This window comes from Oncorhynchus tshawytscha, linkage group LG22 (genome assembly GCF_018296145.1).
Source record: "Oncorhynchus tshawytscha isolate Ot180627B linkage group LG22, Otsh_v2.0, whole genome shotgun sequence".
NCBI lineage: Eukaryota > Metazoa > Chordata > Actinopteri > Salmoniformes > Salmonidae > Oncorhynchus > Oncorhynchus tshawytscha.
In genome coordinates this window covers 2,103,340-2,122,927 of record NC_056450.1, presented here as the reverse complement: position 1 = coordinate 2,122,927, position 19,588 = coordinate 2,103,340, and the positions used below count along the sequence as shown (strand labels likewise).

General features: G+C 44.2%; 1 protein-coding gene across 2 annotated transcripts in view; it reads right to left on the bottom strand.

Annotated features, from left to right (window-relative positions):
- Positions 1 to 19,588, bottom strand: part of LOC112221492 (agrin) — a 274,243-nt gene that overhangs the window by 32,451 nt on the left and 222,204 nt on the right. Inside the window, exons 23-29 of one of the 2 annotated variants that reach the window (XM_042303574.1) lie at positions 17,258 to 17,473; positions 16,632 to 16,861; positions 12,641 to 12,775; positions 9,247 to 9,337; positions 7,008 to 7,172; positions 6,190 to 6,301; positions 3,201 to 3,212 (exon numbers count right to left, since the gene is read on the bottom strand). In XM_042303574.1, coding sequence (XP_042159508.1) covers positions 3,201 to 3,212; positions 6,190 to 6,301; positions 7,008 to 7,172; positions 9,247 to 9,337; positions 12,641 to 12,775; positions 16,632 to 16,861; positions 17,258 to 17,473 — 961 coding nt within the window. The remainder of the gene's footprint in view (positions 1 to 3,200; positions 3,213 to 6,189; positions 6,302 to 7,007; positions 7,173 to 9,246; positions 9,338 to 12,640; positions 12,776 to 16,631; positions 16,862 to 17,257; positions 17,474 to 19,588) is intronic. The other variant, XM_042303575.1, reaches the window with a different exon arrangement.

Sequence of the window (19,588 nt, the reverse complement as noted above, 5' to 3'; positions counted from 1 at the left end):
GACTAGAACCCTACCACGTGGTCTAGAACCCTACCACATGGTACAAAACCCTACCACAGGGACTATAACCACACCTGATCAATTGCTTCTGTTTGACTCAAATGAGACTAGTTCTTTTTGTTTTTGAGCCATACAGTAGCACAATGAGACTAATAGCTGTCCCAGCGAAGAATATTTCTCCTTTGAAAGATATGTCTATATAGTGCATGCAGGACAATTCACTAACTGTGCTACCTCCTTTTCCACATCAATACACTTGATCAAATACGTATATTTGATTTCTGTGCAACTCTCCAAGCAGTCAATTATTTGTTATCTGGTACAAAACACAACAAAAGGGCTACATTAGAAAGTCAGCTGGTGCGGCTGGAGTGACAATATGGATGCCGTTATTTTTATGAATGTCTCTCTAATGAATGAGTGATTGTACTGAAGACCTTTCCGGCGCCGAGCGAGCAGCAGCCTATAATTGGCCGTTAATTTGTGTGGTGGAGGACCATGAAATCAGGTTCATCCAGCAACCCGCAGGGGACTTGGCTTCAATTACGAAAGAGAAAGTACAGGCCCCCTCTTCGGGAGGAATTGCGGATATTTCTTTTTATGTAGGCCAGTAATTACCAGAGGGAAAATATGAGGTTATTGGTGTAAAAATGATGGAAGTTGCCAAGTAAACATGGGTAGTGTTTGAGAGCTGGCATGAGATTGTGCTTCTATTTGAGATGGGAGCTGGAGGGTGGAGGCCAGTGGGGCTTCGCTAACCCCACGGCTGTGTGGTGCACCTGGAGTGGGCTGCAAAAGCCCAGTCAGGTGGGTCACCTACAGTCCAGCTATGCCTGCCTCTTGTGGGAAGGACTAAGTGCCCACTTTAGCTGAAGGCGGGTTGGGATCAACTCAACCTGTTTTCGATACAAGTTGACATGCAATTCTCTCAGTTACATTGTAAAATGATTTGGATATATACATCCAGTCCATTATTATGAAGTTGTACTTTGGCCATCATATAATAAACATGGCTTCTGTCAATTTGAAAGGTCATATTAGATTCCTGAATAGGAGAGAATTGGAATGATATACTCTAACTCTGGTAACAGACCAGTATATCTAATGGCATGGGTGTTGTTGGTAATGCCAGTGCTGTTATGTTTGAGTGATTGAGTAAGTGAGTTGATGATGTAGAACGTTTTGTTTCTCTTTCGAGAAGAGAATGTTGCTGACAAAAGAACAGCCCTGCTTGGCACCTCACTCTCATTCTTCTCTCCTTGATCTTCCTCTCACTCTCGACTGCCACACGATGTCTCTGCCCACGCAGCCTTTTCTCATCAACTGCGTTGCGATCTTTTCATCCCAATTCCCCAAAAACACAGATTCCGATTTTGATGCACTAAACCATTCACACCAAGTCCGAAGAATTTGCATAACATCACCAACGCTGCTGAGATCATTCTCAAAGGCAATTCCTTGTTCAAAGTGGCTAGAGAGACATTTAATGAGAAGCAAATCATACAGTAGGCTATTGGAAAAATAATATGCTACTGAAAATATTAGGATAGGCTATTCATCCTATAGGATTAATCATGAATGGAGAATGGCTACGTTTCATTCAATCATTCAATAAGATGGAGGAGATGCTGTACATCATGACATTTGCTGACTTAAGTTCTTTCTGTTGGACTAAAGAGATTAAGCCTAGACAGGCTAAGCCTATTTTAGGAAACTTTCTGAATGGACATAGAACATTAGCGAACTCATACACGCAGAGCCACCTAAAAGGACCCATCAATCAAGGCCGCCTGAAGCGCATCTCACTCAGACATAAGCAAATCACGTTTCTCCTTTCCCAAAAACGTTTTACTGCAATAACCTTGCCTTAGCTTCAAATCACTTCTGTAGGATATCAAAAACGAGTCTATAAGATAATGCTAAATCAATGTAGCCTATCATGTAAATTGACGAGGAACGGAGACAGAGAGACAACCTTGATTTAGGGTATATGAAGATGTAATTGACAACCATTAGAAAATAGAAACACATGCACACAACTTATCCATAGCCTAACGATCACCCGTTGATACATTTTTTGAAGCAATGGGTGGTTATGTTAACACTACATTTGACCTTTGAGTGCTTTATCTAAATCTGTGCAACCACTTATAGAAAAAGATCAAGTCTGGCAGATGGTCGCCTAGATTCACTTTAGCAGGCATATAATACATTGCCTAATGTGTAGGCTATACGAATTATGCATTCATATATTAACTAACTTAACTTGCACATCTCCTTTTTCACTCCTCACGGAATTCACACATCTCCACTGGCAACTCCACTGGCAACTCTCTTCCCCCTTCTCTCTAGCTCTTGAATGAGTAGCCTCTATATTTAGATACTGACCAACGATACAGTTTGAAATGTATTTCAAGTAAGAACAAAACATGTACTTATAGGCCTATTCAAGGAGAGAAGCATTGATCGATCCCCTTGCTTGCTGAATGTCTAGAAAATCGGCTAAATCGTTGGCATAGAACTGGTGGGGAAGTTTGAATGGCGAGAGCGATGTGTAGCAATTTGGCTAAAATGACACCGTGCTCCACTGAAGCATTGCAAATGTAAAAACCAGGCCGAGAGAAATGAATGAATGAATTCTTTCATTCACACAATGAACCCACAGACCTGTCAGTGCGCCGCCTGCCCAGATAACAATCACTATTGGTCAACAGCTTATTTTAACATGTGAAAAGACACAAAAATAGAACCTGTTCCCGAATAAATAAGTGACGGATTGCGGCAGCACAGTATTTCACAATTGGTGTGAACGGTGTCATAAACAAGACATGCTCTTATAGAAAAAAAATGTTGAAATTATTCAGACGAAAATAACGGACTTAGTGAGAAAGGGCCTTAAAGAAGTTTCATTGTAGCGAGGCACAATGGCGGTCAGAAAGATAACTGCCTCCCTCACCCCCTCCTTCCGCCTCCACAGCAGATGGACTGATTTGAAAGCCAAACCTACTTCTTTAACAAATGTCTCTACTTTGGTACAGTGTGTGAGATGGTCGTACTAAATACAGACCCTTCTCCCCTGTCAGTTCTATAGTCTAGTAACTGTCGTATGGTGGAGCATGGGGATGAGAAGTGTCGAACTGAAATTGGAGCTGAAAGTGGAGATATGAAATATGTCAAAGGAGGTGGATGGGTCTTATTACCTTGCGTGATTTCTTAGTTTCCAGACAGCACACAGTAAGAGAAAAGAACACGGGAGGGGAAAAAGGTTATCATAAAAGGTTATCAATGGACATTGGTGTGTGGAGAAACAGGCAACACACACACTCAAATACACACCCCGGACCAACATAAAACTGCATAACAACAACACAAACTGTGAAGCCTGAAGGTCATGGACAAGACAGAAAGGCTGCCACTGAAAATAAATGAGAAACAAAAATTGTGCTTAAGGAAGTTGCAGCTGTGGCTCATCATTTGGATCCACCATATAGCCAGCCAATGCAGACAGTGTTATTTCTGTTTGTGTGCAAAAGCATGCATGGATTTGACGGGACATTTGGTCTTTTTAAAATCTCCTTCTGGATTTTACTGAAATATTCTGTTTTTAGATGTCCCGAATCACTGAAATTCCTGTCCCAGGAAGATGCTAGGCTCTCTGAGTGCAGTGGGACTTCCTGGCTCCCATCTTCATTGTAAATGCAGGAGTAGGAGAAAATTAGCTGCCAACTATATCCTGCATGGGGCCTCTATGCATTGAGCTCCTCCATCACTAGCCTCCACTCATCCCTATCCTTCTCACCCGCTCCCTGTTCTCGTCTTTTAATACGATTTTCTGCCTCCTTTGCAGTAGGGAAACACAATTACTTTACGGAGGACAGGAAGACAAAAAGAAAAGAGAGAAAAAGTGACAGCACGCATTCTGGAGGTGGTGGCTTTGGAGTGTACATGTTCCTAATCACAAATTACACTCTTTAATATGATTGGATGACTTGCAGACATACTGTACTTGGCTATTAGATTGCTCTCACTTATGTACCTGGTTTATTGCTTGATTATCATGATTTATTTTTCCCATCTCTCCATCTATACATCTACTTCCCTAGAGTTTAAGAGCATGGGTCAAACTAATGTAATAATGATAATAACTGCACTTGTGCATGTGACAATAAAACTTGCATGTACATATTAATGGGCTGCACTATCGGAGATCTTTGCTTCACTAGGAGCTAAAAGGAATAAGTAAAGGCATACTAATTGGTGCATACCACTCAGGCCACAGAGGTTGTTTTTCGTGACTGCAACAAATAAGAACGAGATCATACTTCTGTGTAGGCATTTCAGTAGAGGCAAAGATGGCAGATAAAAGGGATTCTAAGGAGGAGGGAAATAAGACGTTTCCAACTCAGAGACCGCCTGTCAAACGTGCCCTTTATGTCTCCAGCGTACTATTTCTTAACGTGACGAGCTATCAGAATACAGTGGAATGTGTTTTCAAACACAACCCTGGTAGCGTGTATGTCCTTATGGACGACTGCAACTAGGTAAGCGTTTTGTAGAGTCAGCTCTGGTGTGTTATCATCATTTCACTCTGGGAGTAAAGAGTGCACTGAGTTGAACAGCTCCATTGATAAGGGCATGCATGCATTAGAGGTCGACCGATTAATCGGATTGGCCGATTAATTAGGGCCGATTTCAAGTTTTCATAACAATCGGAAATCTGTATTTTTGGACGCCAATTTGCAGATTAAAAAAAATATTTTTACATTTTTTATATACCTTTATTTAACTAGGCAAGTCAGTTAAGAACACATTCTTATTTTCAATGACGGCCAAGGAACAGTGGGTTAACTGCCTTGTTCAGGGGCAGAACGACAGATTTTCACCTTGTCAGCTCGGGGAATCCAATCATGCAACCTTACAGTTAACTAGTCCAACACAACAAGGTCATGCCACTCTCTCGTTGCACTCCACAAGGAGACTGCCTGTTACGCAAATGCAGTAAGCCAAGGTAAGTTGCTAGCTAGCATTAAACTTATCTTATAAAAAAACAATCAATCATAATCACTAGTTAACTACACATGGTTGATGATTTTACTAGATATTATCTAGCGTGTCCTGCGTTGCATATAATCTGACTGAGCATACAAGCATCTAAGTATCTAACTGAGCGGTGGTAGGCAGAAGCAGGCGTGTAAACATTCATTCAAACAGGACTTTCGTGTGTTTTGGAAGCAGCTCTTTGTTGTCCGTCAAGCATTGCGCTGTTTATGACTTCAAGCCTATCAACTCCCGAGATGAGGCTGGTGTAAACGAAGTGAAATGGCTAGGTAGTTAGCGCGCGCTAATAGCGTTTCAAAAGTCACTCACTCTGAGCCTTCTAGTAGTTGTTCCCTTTGCTCTGCATGGGTAACGCTGCTTCGATGGTGGCTGATGGTGGCTGTTGTCTTTGTGTTCCTTGCTCGAGCCCGTTAGGAGCGAGGAGAGGGACGGAAGCTATACTGTTACACTGGCAATACTAAAGTGCCTATAAGAACATCCAATAGTCAAAGGTTAATGAAATACAAATGGTATAGAGGGAAATAGTCCTATAATTCCTATGATAACTACAACCTAAAACTTCTTACCTGGGAATATTGAAGACTCATGTTAAAAGGAACCACCAGCTTTCATATGTTCTAATGTTCTGAGCAAGGAACTTAAACGTTAGCTTTCTTACATGGCACATATTGCACTTTTACTTTCTTCTCCAACACTTTGTTTTTGCATTATTTAAATCAAATTGAACATGTTTCATTATTTACTTGAGGCTAAATTGATTTTATTAATGTATTATATTAAGTTAAAATAAGTGTTAATTCAGTATTGTTGTAATTGTCAGTATTACAAATAAATAAATAAAAATAGGCAGATTAATCGGCAGCGACTTTTCTCCAATAATCGGTATCGGCGTTGAAAAATCCTAATCGGTCAACCTCTAGTATGCATGGCCAAGGATATGGTGCTACAGTGACACGCATGTACACAAACACACACAGTAGCGCAGGCTAAGTATAAGCAAGGCTGGATATTGCCTTTTATGCTAGCAGCTATACAGAGTATATTCACATCCAGTTTGCCTTGCATGCTAATAGCTAGGCTAATCATAAATCATGATAAGCCTAGAATGCTAGCTCTCTCTCTCTGTCTCACCGGCGACTCTCCCCTGACTGGGTCCTTTCCGTTTATGTTGATCTCTCCCTTGCGACTGGCCCTCTCCAGATTCACTGTGTTCCACACACCCATCTTGATCTTATCTTTACTCCTGCATGAGAGGAGCAGACACAAACGAGCCAAGAGGTCAGGGACGTCTCAAAGCAACACACACAAGTACAATCCAAAATCAAGAGACAACAATAACCCAGTTACCAAGGACTCCTGGGCCGTCATTGAAAATAAGAATTAGTTCTTAACTGACTTGCCTAGTTAAATAAAGGTACAATTAAAATAAATAGGTGTCTAGACTAGAGTTGCTATGGAGTTCTAGTTAAGAGTCGTTATGGTGTTCTGGACTAGTTGCTATGGGCTAGAAGATTAGTCTAGGGTTTCAGACTAGAGTCACTATGGGGTTTCAGACTAGAGTCACTATGGGGTTTCAGACTAGAGTCACTATGGGGTTTCAGACTAGAGTCACTATGGGGTTTCAGACTAGAGTCACTATGGGGTTTCAGACTAGAGTCACTATGGGGTTTCAGACTAGAGTCACTATGGGGTTTCAGACTAGAGTCACTATGGGGTTTCAGACTAGAGTCACTATGGGGTTTCAGACTAGAGTCACTATGGGGTTTCAGACTAGAGTCACTATGGGGTTTCAGACTAGAGTCACTATGGGGATTCAGACTAGAGTCACTATGGGGATTCAGGCTAGAGTCACTATGGGGTTTCAGGCCAGAGTCACTATGGGGTTTCAGGCTAGAGTCACTATGGGGTTTCAGTCTAGAGTCACTATGGGGTTCTAGTGTGGTGCCCACCTGATGACGGCGGGGCCCTTGCCCAGGTCGTAACGGAACTCCAGGATGCCGTCGTTGAGGGAGAGGGAGATGAAGTCCCCTTTGCTGTCGGTCTTCTGGCCATTGTAGAATATCATACCGTTGGATTCGTTGGCCATGAGCACCACCGTCATGCTGACCTTTTGGCTGCAGACAAAACACAAACATGAGTAAACAACCAGGCACAGACAAAAACACATACAAGAATAAACAAGCGCCAGACTAAACGTAAAAAACAACAGTAACCAAACAACAGACAGAAGACCAACAACAATGGTAAACAAACACCATCGCGGAATGGAGGCCAGACCTGGTATTACAACTTAGAGATTTTTTTTCAATTTTCGCCTAAATGACATACCCAAATCTAACTGCCTGTAGCTCAGGCCCTGAAGCAAGGATATGCATATTCTTGGTACCATTTGAAAGGAAACACTTTGAAGTTTGTGGAAATGCGAATTGAATGTAGGAGAATAAAACACAATATATCTGGTAGAAGAAAATACAAAGAAAGTAAACACTTTTTTCCACCACCATCTTTGAAATGCAACAGAAACGTCCCAGTTCCAGCCATCACTCTGCTTGTAATTCCAATGGTGTCCACAAGATGGCAGCAGTGTATGTGCAAAGTCTCAGATGGATTACTTGAATTAGGAGTGAATGATATGACATTTAGTGTTAAGTCACCCAGGTACAATTGGGCAAATCGTGAAGGAGACATTTGCATTCATATTACATTTTTCTGCAAGAATATAGTCACATCGGTATACTTGGAGTTTAATTTAGCTTTTCCAGTATTAGTAGCCATGTTATGTTCAACATTTGCAAAACAACCCGATTTCATAACTCTGAATAGTCTTATCATTTTTGGCCAAAATGAAAAGGCATGCTGTCGTACAAGGTCAGTAGCAACATTTTACAACAGATACAGGGTTTCCGGATACTCCTGTAAAGCCCAGCTCATTGGCCATCTAGCTAGCTTTGTTTGACCCCGATTGGTGCTTATTTGACAAAGTTAGAGTTGTTCAAGTGAAGACCGCCGGCGTCATCGGAGTGCCATGAAGGCGTCGCTTTCTGACCAAATATGGTTTTCATATAGGATATACTACACCCCTAATGATATTGTGAAGTCTAGTTACGTTCTAGGATCTCTGAGGAATACATACGAATGTGATTTGACTGGTTGAAATAAAGTTAAAGATGAGATTTTCACAGATTCCTTTCTTTGCAAATCGAACGAGTGCAAATACAAAATCGATCGTGCATGCTATATGGACCTTTTTAGGATATGAAAAATGATTTTATCTAACAAAACGACACTTCATGTTATCTCTGGGACCCTTTGGATGATAAATCAGAGCAAGATTTCAGTATGTAAGTACACATTTCACCTTCAGAGGTCAATTTATCAAACCTATCGCGGTGACAAAAGTATTTTGTTGTTAGGAGCTCTCCTCAAACAATAGAATGACATTTTTTTCACAGTAATAGCTACTGTAAATTGGACAGTGCAGTTGTATTAATAATAATTTAAGCTTTCTGCCGATATAACACACTTATATGTACCGGCATTTGTCGTTTCTCTAAAATCTGCAATCGTGACACAAGGAAAGAGCAACCTCGTCATTGAAAATAAGAATTTGTTCTTAACTGACTTGCCTAGTAAAATAAAGGTAAAATAAAATAAAATAAACAAGGCGCTGCATGATTTACAACTGTCCCGTTGATGGGATGCCTATCCCTTAAACACTTGTCTACCATGCCTGTCTGTCTATCTGGTCTTTACATAATGTAACAATGTTGTATGTGACGGTAGTTGTGTGTTCTTTTGTGTAACCTACACAAGACTGAAAATAATTCCCACCATAGAGGACAACATAAACATTTCATTAATTATATTTCTATGGAATACTATTTCTAAGCAGCAGGACAATGATCTGTTCTGTTCCATTTAATTATATTCAATTCATCACCAGACTGTCCTGCTGGAGGCACAGCTTTAAGTATCTATCTGCCATTACATCAAGTTACAGCTCCCGTGTACCTACTCCTGGAGATCAATATGCCTTTACGATACAGGACCAGAATACACTCAAATATCAGTGACGGTGTCTTTGTGGACACATATGGTGTTGTGCATGTAATGCGTGGAGTGTGTGTGTGAGTATAGGTGTGTGAGTATATGTATGTCTGTGTGTAGTGAAATTTGCATTTGACTTACTGGAGATTGTGACCGTAGGTGTGTAATCCCTTCAGCTCCAGGTAAGAGTCACCACTAAAGAACGGCATGTAGGCCCCTTTCTTGTCCGACACTGAAGATGAAACACAAATGGAATGCATTTACAACAGTCATCCTTACGATAGCACTATGCATGCTTATGACAGTAAGAAGGCTTATACAGTCTGTCAGAGGCACGTTGGCTGAAGTAAATGCTACCCACCCAGGCGGTCCATTTTGGATAACAATGGTGGCCTAGTCTTCACCCACACCGACACACACACAAACAGACAGTTTGGGGCTGCGAGGCTCTTTTCTTTGCTAATTAGTCGGGATTAGCTAACTGAGTCAGGGAGGGGAGGCAGACGGAGATGAGAAAGCTAATTAGCCATTGTGTAGGAAACAGCTAATGACGGAGAGGACAATAGGAGCACTGCTGCAGACACAACAAGGAAGTCTGCCGTCAAAGCAGCTGTCATAAAAAGGAAAGGAAAGAGCAACCTCGGAACTCAGACAGTGGATAAGGAGAAGAGTTCGGTTTCCTTAGCTGAATGCACACACACACACACACCTTGGTCACAAGCACATTTGAGGGGAGAATTGCACTTATGGTTTAACAGACTGGCTATGTTTCTGCCATAAGGCACAGGGACTCAGATAAGTGAGTGACACGATAAAGGGAGATGGACAGTTGGAATCTAAAATCTCACACGAGTTCCAGCGAAGCAACTCTATATAGTTGAATTGGGGACAGCAGCCAAGTACTAGGGAAAAACACTCTTGTACTTAGTATTAGTGAGTATAACTATGTCTACCAAGGGCTTCCTTCGAGTAGGCAGTTGGCGACACCACCTGTCTTTAACTGTTCCCAGTACAGCCCTTAAAGCATATTCGGCTGAATGATGGTTCTGTTACGTGATCCAGATCTTGTGTAGGCCAGACACTCAGGCTGAGTGACTTCTTCATTAATCAACATGGGAGGACTGATGTCATTAGTCATCTCATTGATCTAATTGAAGCCCTCAGAGTGTGAGATGCTCTTTCCCTCACAATGATTTTCAGTTCACCCCAATTGATTTTAAATCACCTGCTAACTGGGACTTACGGTAAGGCGAGAGGCGGTTCTCCTCAGGTGTTTGTCGAACCAGTCAGGTTAGGAAAGCACGTGTGTGTGAGTGTATGAACAAGACTGTGCACGTTTGTCTTTGCCTGTGTGCCTACGTACTAATCAATGGACTTTTAACTTTTGAACACCAACCTTCATTGTTATACATGTCGTCAAATATTCTCAAGCCTTTATATTCTGAAAACATCCATGAGAATTTCAATGAGAGGTGGTGGAGGAAAAAAGAGAATGAAAACCACTGCAAACACGTCGACAAAAGTGCTAATGAAAAACTTCAAACACAGCTCTGGTACATTAGGGCTCCCCAGCCGATGGACCATGCTTCTTCCCCAAGGAGCTAAGTAGAGGCGAAAGCATTTGAACACAACACCTGTGTGCGGAAAGGGGAGCAGGAGAGAGACGGAGAATGGCCACGGTAAGGATCTGTAACAAACTAAGCCAATGCGCTAACAGCCTGATAGACCAATCGCAGCGAACCCGCTGTGCGCCGGACACCCTGGAGGCGTGGCTTGTCTCTCTGCATTTAATCTCTCTCCCGAATCAAGATGGAAAAATGGAGCAGCACGACACGGAGAAGAAAAGAGCGGAAGAGGGAACATTTAAAATGTGGGAGATCTTCCACACTGAATCCTGACTGGATCATTGAGGTAGGATGATAAGCTTGGTGTTTTATTTTTTAAGTCAAATGTTTGTAGTTTAAGTAGCGATGATACGACACATAAATACTGAAGTCAAACACAGACTGATGTACATACTGTACTGACATGCTTTATAAACTCAGCAAAAAAAGAAACGCCCCTTTTTTATGACCAAAGATAATTAGTAAAAATCCAAATAACTTCACAGATCTTCATTGTGAAGGGTTTAAACACGGTTTTCCATGCTTGTTCAATGAACCATAAACATTTAATGAACATGCACCTGTGGAACAGTCGTTAAGACACTAACAGCTTACAGAAGGTAGGCAATTAAGGTCACAGTTATGAAAACTTAGGACACTAAAGAGGCCTTTCTATTGACTCTGAAAAACACCAAAAGAAAGATCCCAAGGGTCCCTGCTCATCTGCGTGTACGTTCCTTAGGCATGCTGCAAGGAGGCATGAGGACTGCAGATGTGGCCAGGGCAATAAATTGCAATGTCTGTACTGTGAGACGCCAAAGACAGAGCTACAGGCAGACAGGACGGACAGCTGATCGTCCTCGCAGTGGCAGACCACGTGTAACAGCACCTGCACAGGATCGGTACATCCGAACATCACACCTGTGGGACAGGTACAGAATGACAAGAACAACTGCCCGAGTTACACCAGGAATGCACAACACCTCCATCAGTGCTCAGACTGTCCGCAATAAGCTGAGAGAGGCTGGACTGAGGGCTTGTAGGCCTGTTGTAAGGCAGGTCCTCACCAGACATCACCGGCAACAACGTCGCCTATGGGCATAAACCCACCGTCACTGGACCAGACAGGACTGGAAAAAAGTGCTCTTCACTGACGAGTCATGGTTTTGTCTCACCAGGAGTGATGGTTGGATTCGCGTTTATTGTTGAAGGAATGAGCGTTACACCGAGGCCTGTACACTGGAGCGGGATCGATTTGGAGGTGGAGGGTCAGTCATGGTCTGGGGCGGTGTGTCACAGCATCATTGGACTGAGCTTGTTGTCATTGCAGGCAATCTCAACTCAGTGCGTTACAGGGAAGTCATCCTCCTCCCTCATGTGGTACCTTTCCTGTAGACTCATCCTGATATGACGCTCCAGCATGACAATGACACCAGCCATACATATTTGTCGCCAAACCCACTGGCTCCAGGTCATCTATAAGTCTTTGCTAGGTAAAGCCCCGCCTTATCTCAGCTCACTGGTCATCATAGCAGCACCCACCCATAGCACGCGCTCCAGAAGATATATTTCACTGGTCACCCCCAAAGCCAATTCCTACTTTGGTTGCCTTTCCTTCCAGTTCTCTGCTGCCAATGACTGGAACGAATTGCAAAAAATCACTGAAGCTGGAGACTCTTATCTCTCTTACTAACTTTAAGCATCAGCTGTCAGAGCAGCTCACAGATTATTGCACCTGTACATAGCCCATCTGTAAATAGCCCATCCCACTACCTCATCCCCATATTGCTATTTTTTTTTTCAGTTGACAGTGAGAGGACGTTTCTTTTTTGCTGAGTTTATATCTCAGATACATGCTCACTCTCTCTCAAACACAGACACAAAAGGTTCAGCATTGGGGATTTAACTTCTTTAAAAAGAGGTGCCAGTACCTTGCTCACAATGGAGTCCCTCGCGGCCCATGGGACACTCACACTTATACCCTCCTTCTGGTTGCACCTGACACTGGGACGATGGGTGGCATCTGTTAGGCTCGCATGGATTGTGGGTGTCGGCGCACGTCGGACCTATATTTCACCATCATCAAATTACAAAAAAAACACCCCAAGTTAGAACTCAAACCACAGAATCTTTATTCCATCTTCTCTTATAAAAACCACGGTTGTATTCATTAGGCACCAAAAAGGGAAATACATGACAAAAATGGAGGGACTACCTGAACTTGGGGCAGAAGACAAATTACTGCTGTTTTCTGTAACATATGGACAATTAAGTTGTATTCTAAGAAACTTTTCCATTTTCTATTGCAAACCGTTTTGCTACGGTATGCCCTAATTAATACAACCTAGGCCTTTCAGACCATTTTCCCTTCATTCCATAATTTCCTCAGTAATAGAGGTCCTTTTCTAATAGGATTTAGAAAGATTAAGGAAAGACCCAGGCACCCTGTCTTGCTGTTTTGCAGTCATGCATATGGAGACGGTTCTTGGCTGTGGGAGAGGTGTCTGAAATGGCTCCCGGATGGCTAAATTGGCTTTGCCCTACGCTAGCCAGGACGGATCCCAATTCAGCTGGCATTATTTAAGTAGCCAGAGCTGCCTGAGGCGAGGAGAATGCTGTAATTAACCCCTTCCGCTGAGTTCTATTACACCCTTTCTCATCAATTTCTCCTGTTACTCACTCTCTCTCGCACACACATACACACTCTTTCTATCGTCTCTCTCCCTCCCTCTTACTCCATCTCCCTCTCTCTCTTGTCTCTGACCAACTCTCTCGTTATCTCTCTCAGAACTATCTTCTTGACCCTAACCAGTCAGGCTTCAAGGCAGCTCATTCAACTGAGACCGCTCTCCTCTGTGTCACAGACGCTATTCCGCTCTGCTAAAGCGGACTCGCTCTCTTCTCTTTTCATCCTCCCAGATATAACTGCTGCCTTCAACAGATCCTCCTCATCACCTTCTCAGGGTTGGGTTTCTCAGGATCTGCAAACACTTGGATTGCATCCTACCTGACAGGTCGCCTGTGACTGCACTACGTGCTCTCACTACTGGTGTCCCCCAGGGCTCGGTTCTAGGACCTCCTCTTTTCTCTTTACATCAAGTCACTTGGCTCTGTCATATCTTCACATTGTGTCTTCTATCATTGCTATGCGGATGACACTCAACTACTCTTCTCCTTCCACTCTTCTGACGCACAGGTAGCGACACGCATCTCTGCATGCCTGGCAGACATCTCAGCTTGGATGTCGGCCCACCACCTCAAGCTCAAGCTCGACAAAACGGAGCTACTCATCCTCCCGGGGAAGACCTGCCCGCTCCAAGACCTCTCCATCATGGTTGACAACTCCATGGTGTCCCCCTCGCCGAGTGCAAAGAACCTTGTCGTGACCCTGGACAACACTCTGTTGTTCTCTGCAAACATCAAAGCAGTGACTTGCTCCTGCAGTCACTGCTTTGAAGAGTACAACCTTTCCTCACACAGGTAGTGGTGCAGGTCCTAATCCAGGCACTTGTCATCTCCTGTCTAGACTAATGCAACTCTCTGTTGGCTGGGCTCCCCGCTTGTCCCATCAAACCCCTGCAATTTATCCATAAATCCGCAGCCCGCCTTGTGTTCAATCTTCCTAAGTTCTCCCATGTCACCCCACTCCTCTGCACACTCCACTGGCTTCCAGTCGAAGCTCGCATCATCTTCAAGACCCTGGTGCTTGTCTATGGAGCAGCAAGGGGAACTGCCCCTTCGTGCATTAGGCTATGCTCAAACCCTACATCCCAACCCGAGCACTGCATTCTGCCACCTCTGGTCTCTTGGCCCTCCCACCCCTATGGGAGGGCAGCTCCCACTCGGTCCAGTCAAAGCTCTTCTCAGTCCTGGACCCCAATGGTGGAACCAGCTTCCCTCTAAAGTCAGGACAGCCGAGTACATGCCCATCTTACGAAAACATCTGAAACCCTACATCTTTGAAGAGTATCTTAAATAACACTCACTCTGCCCCTGACACTGCACTTGGACCACTGTAAGAGAGGAGAGAGGGGTAAAGGCCAGGCGATGGGGAGCATTTGGTTATAGTCTTCAATGGGTTCCTTTACTGCACTACACCTAATCCCAAGTCTTAAACAAGACAGAGGCAACGTGCTGTGAGCTTTTGAAATGGCTAAATTCTGACTGCGGTTTATTCCTCAGACATTGGTTCAAATAGTATTGGCTCGCTTTCAAATACCTTTGAGCAGTTGATTGAGCCTAAGGAGGAGTGCAGTGTGGGGTAATCACGGGTCCAAAAAGTTGGAGCCGTTCCGAAATGGATCTGGGGCTTTCCCACCCAGACCCGATATGCATAAATAAACAATGTAATGTAGAGACCCGTTTCGAACAGACCCGAAGAGAACTAGAACCATTCCGTACAGACCTGGTCGGGCCCAGATCCGATCCGAGTGGGGGAAGCAGCAAAAAAGTATTTTATAAGTTACTTTATTAACCGGAGCTGATAAAGCGCAAGAGGAAGGGAGATGCCTCTCTAGTAGGCGGGGGAGGGGCCATACTGTGAGCGAGTGACGATGTGAGGGAGGGAGGTGCCGCTCTAGTAGGCGGGGAGGGGCCATACTGTGAGCGAGTGACGATGTGAGGGAGGGAGGTGCCGCTCTAGTAGGCGGGGGAGGGGCCATACTGTGAGCGAGTGACAATGTGAGGAGGGAGATGCCGCTCTAGTAGGCAGGGAGGGGCCATACTGTGAGCCAGTGGCAATGTGAGGAGGGAGGGAGGTGCCGCTCTAGTAGGCGGGGGAGGGGCCATACTGTGAGCGAGTGACAATGTGAGGAGGGAGGGAGATGCCGCTTTAGTAGGCGGGGGAGGGGCCATACTGTGAGCGAGTGACAATGTGAGGAGGGAGGGAGGTGCCGCTCTAGTAGGCGGGGAGGGGCCATACTGTGACCGAGTGACAATGTGAGGAGGGAGGGAGGTGCCGCTCTAGTAGGCGGGGGAGGGGCCATACTGTGAGCCAGTGACAATGTGAGGAGGGAGGTGCCGCTCTAGTAGGCGGGGGAGGGGCCATACTGTGAGCGAGTGACAATGTGAGGAGGGAGGGAGGTACCGCTCTAGTAGGTCGGGGGAGGAGCCATACTGTGAGCGAGTGACAATGTGAGGAGGGATGGAGGTGCCGCTCTAGTAGGCGGGGGACGGGCCATACCGTGAGCCAGTGACAATGTGAGGAGGGAGGGAGGGAGGTGCCGCTCTAGTAGGCGGGGGAGGGGCAATACCTTGAGCGAGTGACAATGTGAGGAGGGAGGGAGAAGTGAGAGACGGTAAACAACCAAGCCGACTCGCGCCATAGTAGACTAATAGCTGCCTTAGCTAGGCTATTTATCATCAAATATGAGTACATGGTACCCGTCTTGTCTGCATCAAACCGGGAGAAGCTAATTAAGATAGCTAATGTTAGCTAGCTAGGCTAACTGAGGTTGCAGAGCATGCGCTTTCTCATCCTAGAGTTACAAATAACAACAACTCCAATTCAGAATATTAAGATGCAGCCTTTCTGTTGGCTCTTGGTCGTTGAAGCCTAACCCTCTACTTTAACTTCTAATTCCATCTTCCATTGGTTAGATAGCTACTAAGTTTTGCCACACAGGGAGAGAGGCTATGACCGTAGCCTATTGCAGCAATGGCTGGCCAACCACAAGCTACACACGCCACGGTCCACACAAAGTGAAAAGCAAGAGCAGCAACATAATCTCTCTCTCTCTCTCTCTCTCTGAGGTCTGAGTCATGTTCATTAGGGCATGCAACAAAAAAAACATTTTGAAACGTGTTGCAATGGCATTTCTCAATGGACAAGTCCAGGTAGTCCCTTGATGTTGCGATCCACTTTCAGACGTTTGGTGCCTAATGACCAGGACTGTTGTTTGAAAGAAAAAGTGTTTGGCTGACCGGAGTAGCTGTTGATGCACTTGCAGTGGAACATCTCAGCCTCCTTGACCTGGCAGGAGGCGCTGTTCTTACAGGGGTTCGGCTGGCACGGGTTGTTGCCGCACTCGCCTACGCCGGTGCCGTAGAGCACGTTGCCACCCTTCTCCTGCAGGTTGTACACCAGGTTGTTGACGTCCAGCGTGCGAACACAGCCAACAAGACCTGTACCGGTGGAGGTCCTCTCCTTCACACTAAGAGAGAAGGGGATGGAGAGAGCGGGAGTGGGAGAGAGAGAGAGAGAGAGAGAGAGGGAGTGAGAGAGACAGAGAGAGCAAGAGAGAGAAAGAGTGTGAATGACAATATACCATCGGCCATTCAATAGTTATTTAAATCAACTTAGTGAAAAATAGGAAAAATAAACACAGGTGCTAGACAGAAAAAACAAACAATGCTCTGCTAATGCTCACTGTGTACGCGTCTCAATAAACCAATATGGTACCGGAGAGTTCCGTACTGTACTGGTTTTATATAACTCAACAACTCCTTTCTCCATCAATCTCCCTTTCTCTAAAAATATACTAATACATTACTAATTATATATTGCTAACATACAACCATACTAATGCCATCTTCATGTTAGGCCTTACTCTGTCATCATGTCTTCGGGCACCCCTCCGATGAAGAGGTGTGTGTCCAGGTTGAGGCCGTCGGTTCCGGGGGGGCTGGCGCCTTCGATGTGGAGCTCGTCATCCACGCTCAGCACGGCGTTGCGCCGGTTCCTCGTCACCACCAGCTGGTACCAGCGACCCTGCTTCACCTGGACTTTACTGACTAGTGTGCCTGTGCCCGAGCCGGTGTTGAACCTAGGGATGGGTAGCAAACCATCATCTTTATATAATATGTTCAATAGAGAATCTGCATTGAAAGATGATTTTTAATCCAGGAATAGGTTAAAATCTGGATACAGGAAACTGGCCCATACTGCATATGTTTTTCAGTATATACATTTTTTTAAAGGAAGCAGATTAGAGGTTCATAGGTGCACCAGCTACACCTGATTAACTGCCCTACATGTACCGAAGGAAAACTTGGTTGAGAATTGATGGTATTATATTTCTCATGTAGTAACCAAAAAAGTGTTAAACAAAACAAAATATATTTGAGATTTGAGATACTTGAAAGTAGCTACCCTTTGCCTTGATGACAGCTTTGCACACTCTTGGTATTCTCTCAACCAGCTTCATGAGGTAGTCACCTGGAATGCATTTCAATGAACAGGTGTGGCTTTGTTAAAAGTTAAGTTGTGGAATTTCTTTCCTTCTTAATGTGTTTGAGCCAATCAGTTGTGTTGTGACAAAGTAGGGGTTGTATACAGAAGATGGCCCTATTTGGTAAAAGACCAAGTCCATATTATGGCAAGAACAGCTCAAATAAGCAACAGGAAATGACAGTCCATCATTACTTTAAGACATGAAGGTCAGTCAATTACGGAACATTTTAAGAACTTTGAAAGTTTCTTCAAGTGCAATCGCAAAAAACATCAAGCGCTATGATGAAACTGGCTCTCATGAGGACCGCCACAGGAAAGAAAGTCCCAGAGTTACCTTTGCTGCAGAGGACAAGTTGATTAAACTCAGATTGCAGCCCAAATAAATGCTTCACAGAGTTCAAGTAACAGACACAGCTCAACATCAACTGTTCAGAGGAGACTGTGTGAATCAGGCCATGGTCAAATGGCTGCAAAGTAACCACTTATAAAGGACACCAATAAGAAGAAGAGACTTGCTTGGACCAAGAAACACGAGCAATGGACATTAGACCGGTGGGAATCTGTCCTTTGGTCTGATGAGTCCAATTTTGAGATTTTGGGTTCCAACCGCCATGAGACGCAGATTAAGTGAATGGATGATCTCGCGAAGCATGGAGGAGGTGTGATGGTGTTGGGGTGCTTTGCTGGTGACACTGTCAGTGATTTATTTAGAATTCAAGGCACACTTAACCAGCATGGCTACCACAGACTTCTGCAGTGATATGCCATCCCATCTGGTTTGCACTTAGTGGGAATATCATTTGTTATTCAACAGGACAATGACCCAACACACCTCCAGGCTGTGTAAGGGCTTTTTGACCAAGAAGGAGAGTGATGATTGCTGCATCAGATGACCTGGCCTCCACAGTCACCCGACCTCAACCCAATTGAGATGGTTTGGGATGAGTTGGACCACAGAGTGAAGGAAAAGCAGCCAAAAAGGGCTTGCATATGTTTTAATTTAATTTTAACTTTATTTTACTAGGCAAGTCAGTGAAGAACAAATTCTTATTTTCAATGACAGCCTAGGAACAGTGGGTTAACTGCCTGTTCAGGGGTAGAATGACAGATTTGTACCTTGTCAGCTCAGAGATTTGAACTTGCAACCTTTCGGTTACTAGTCCAATGCTCTAACCACTAGGCTACCCTGCCGCCCCAGGGGAACTCCTTCAAGACTGTTGGAAAAAGCATTCCAGGTTAAGCTGGTTGAGAGAATGCCATGATTGTGCAAAGCTGTCATCAAGGCAAAGGGTGGCTACTTTGAAGAATCTAAAATCTAAAATAGATTTAGATTTGTTTAACACTTTTTTTTGTTTACTACATGATTCCATATGTGTTATTTCATAGTTTTTATGTCTTCACTATTATTATACGATGTATAAAATAGTAGAAAATTAAGGAAATCCCTTGAATGAGTAGGTGGGTCGAAACTGGACTGGTACATCCCTTCAAATTAGTGGATTCGGCTATTTCAGTCACACCCGTTGCTGACATCTGTATAAAATAGAGCACACAGCCATGCAATCTCCATAAACAAACATTGGCAGAAGAATGGCCTGAAGAGCTCAGTGACTTTCAATGTGGCAGTCAGTTCATCAAATTTCTGCCCTGCTGGAGCTGCCCCGGTCAACTGTAAGCGCTGTCATTGTGGAGTGGAAACGTCTAGGAG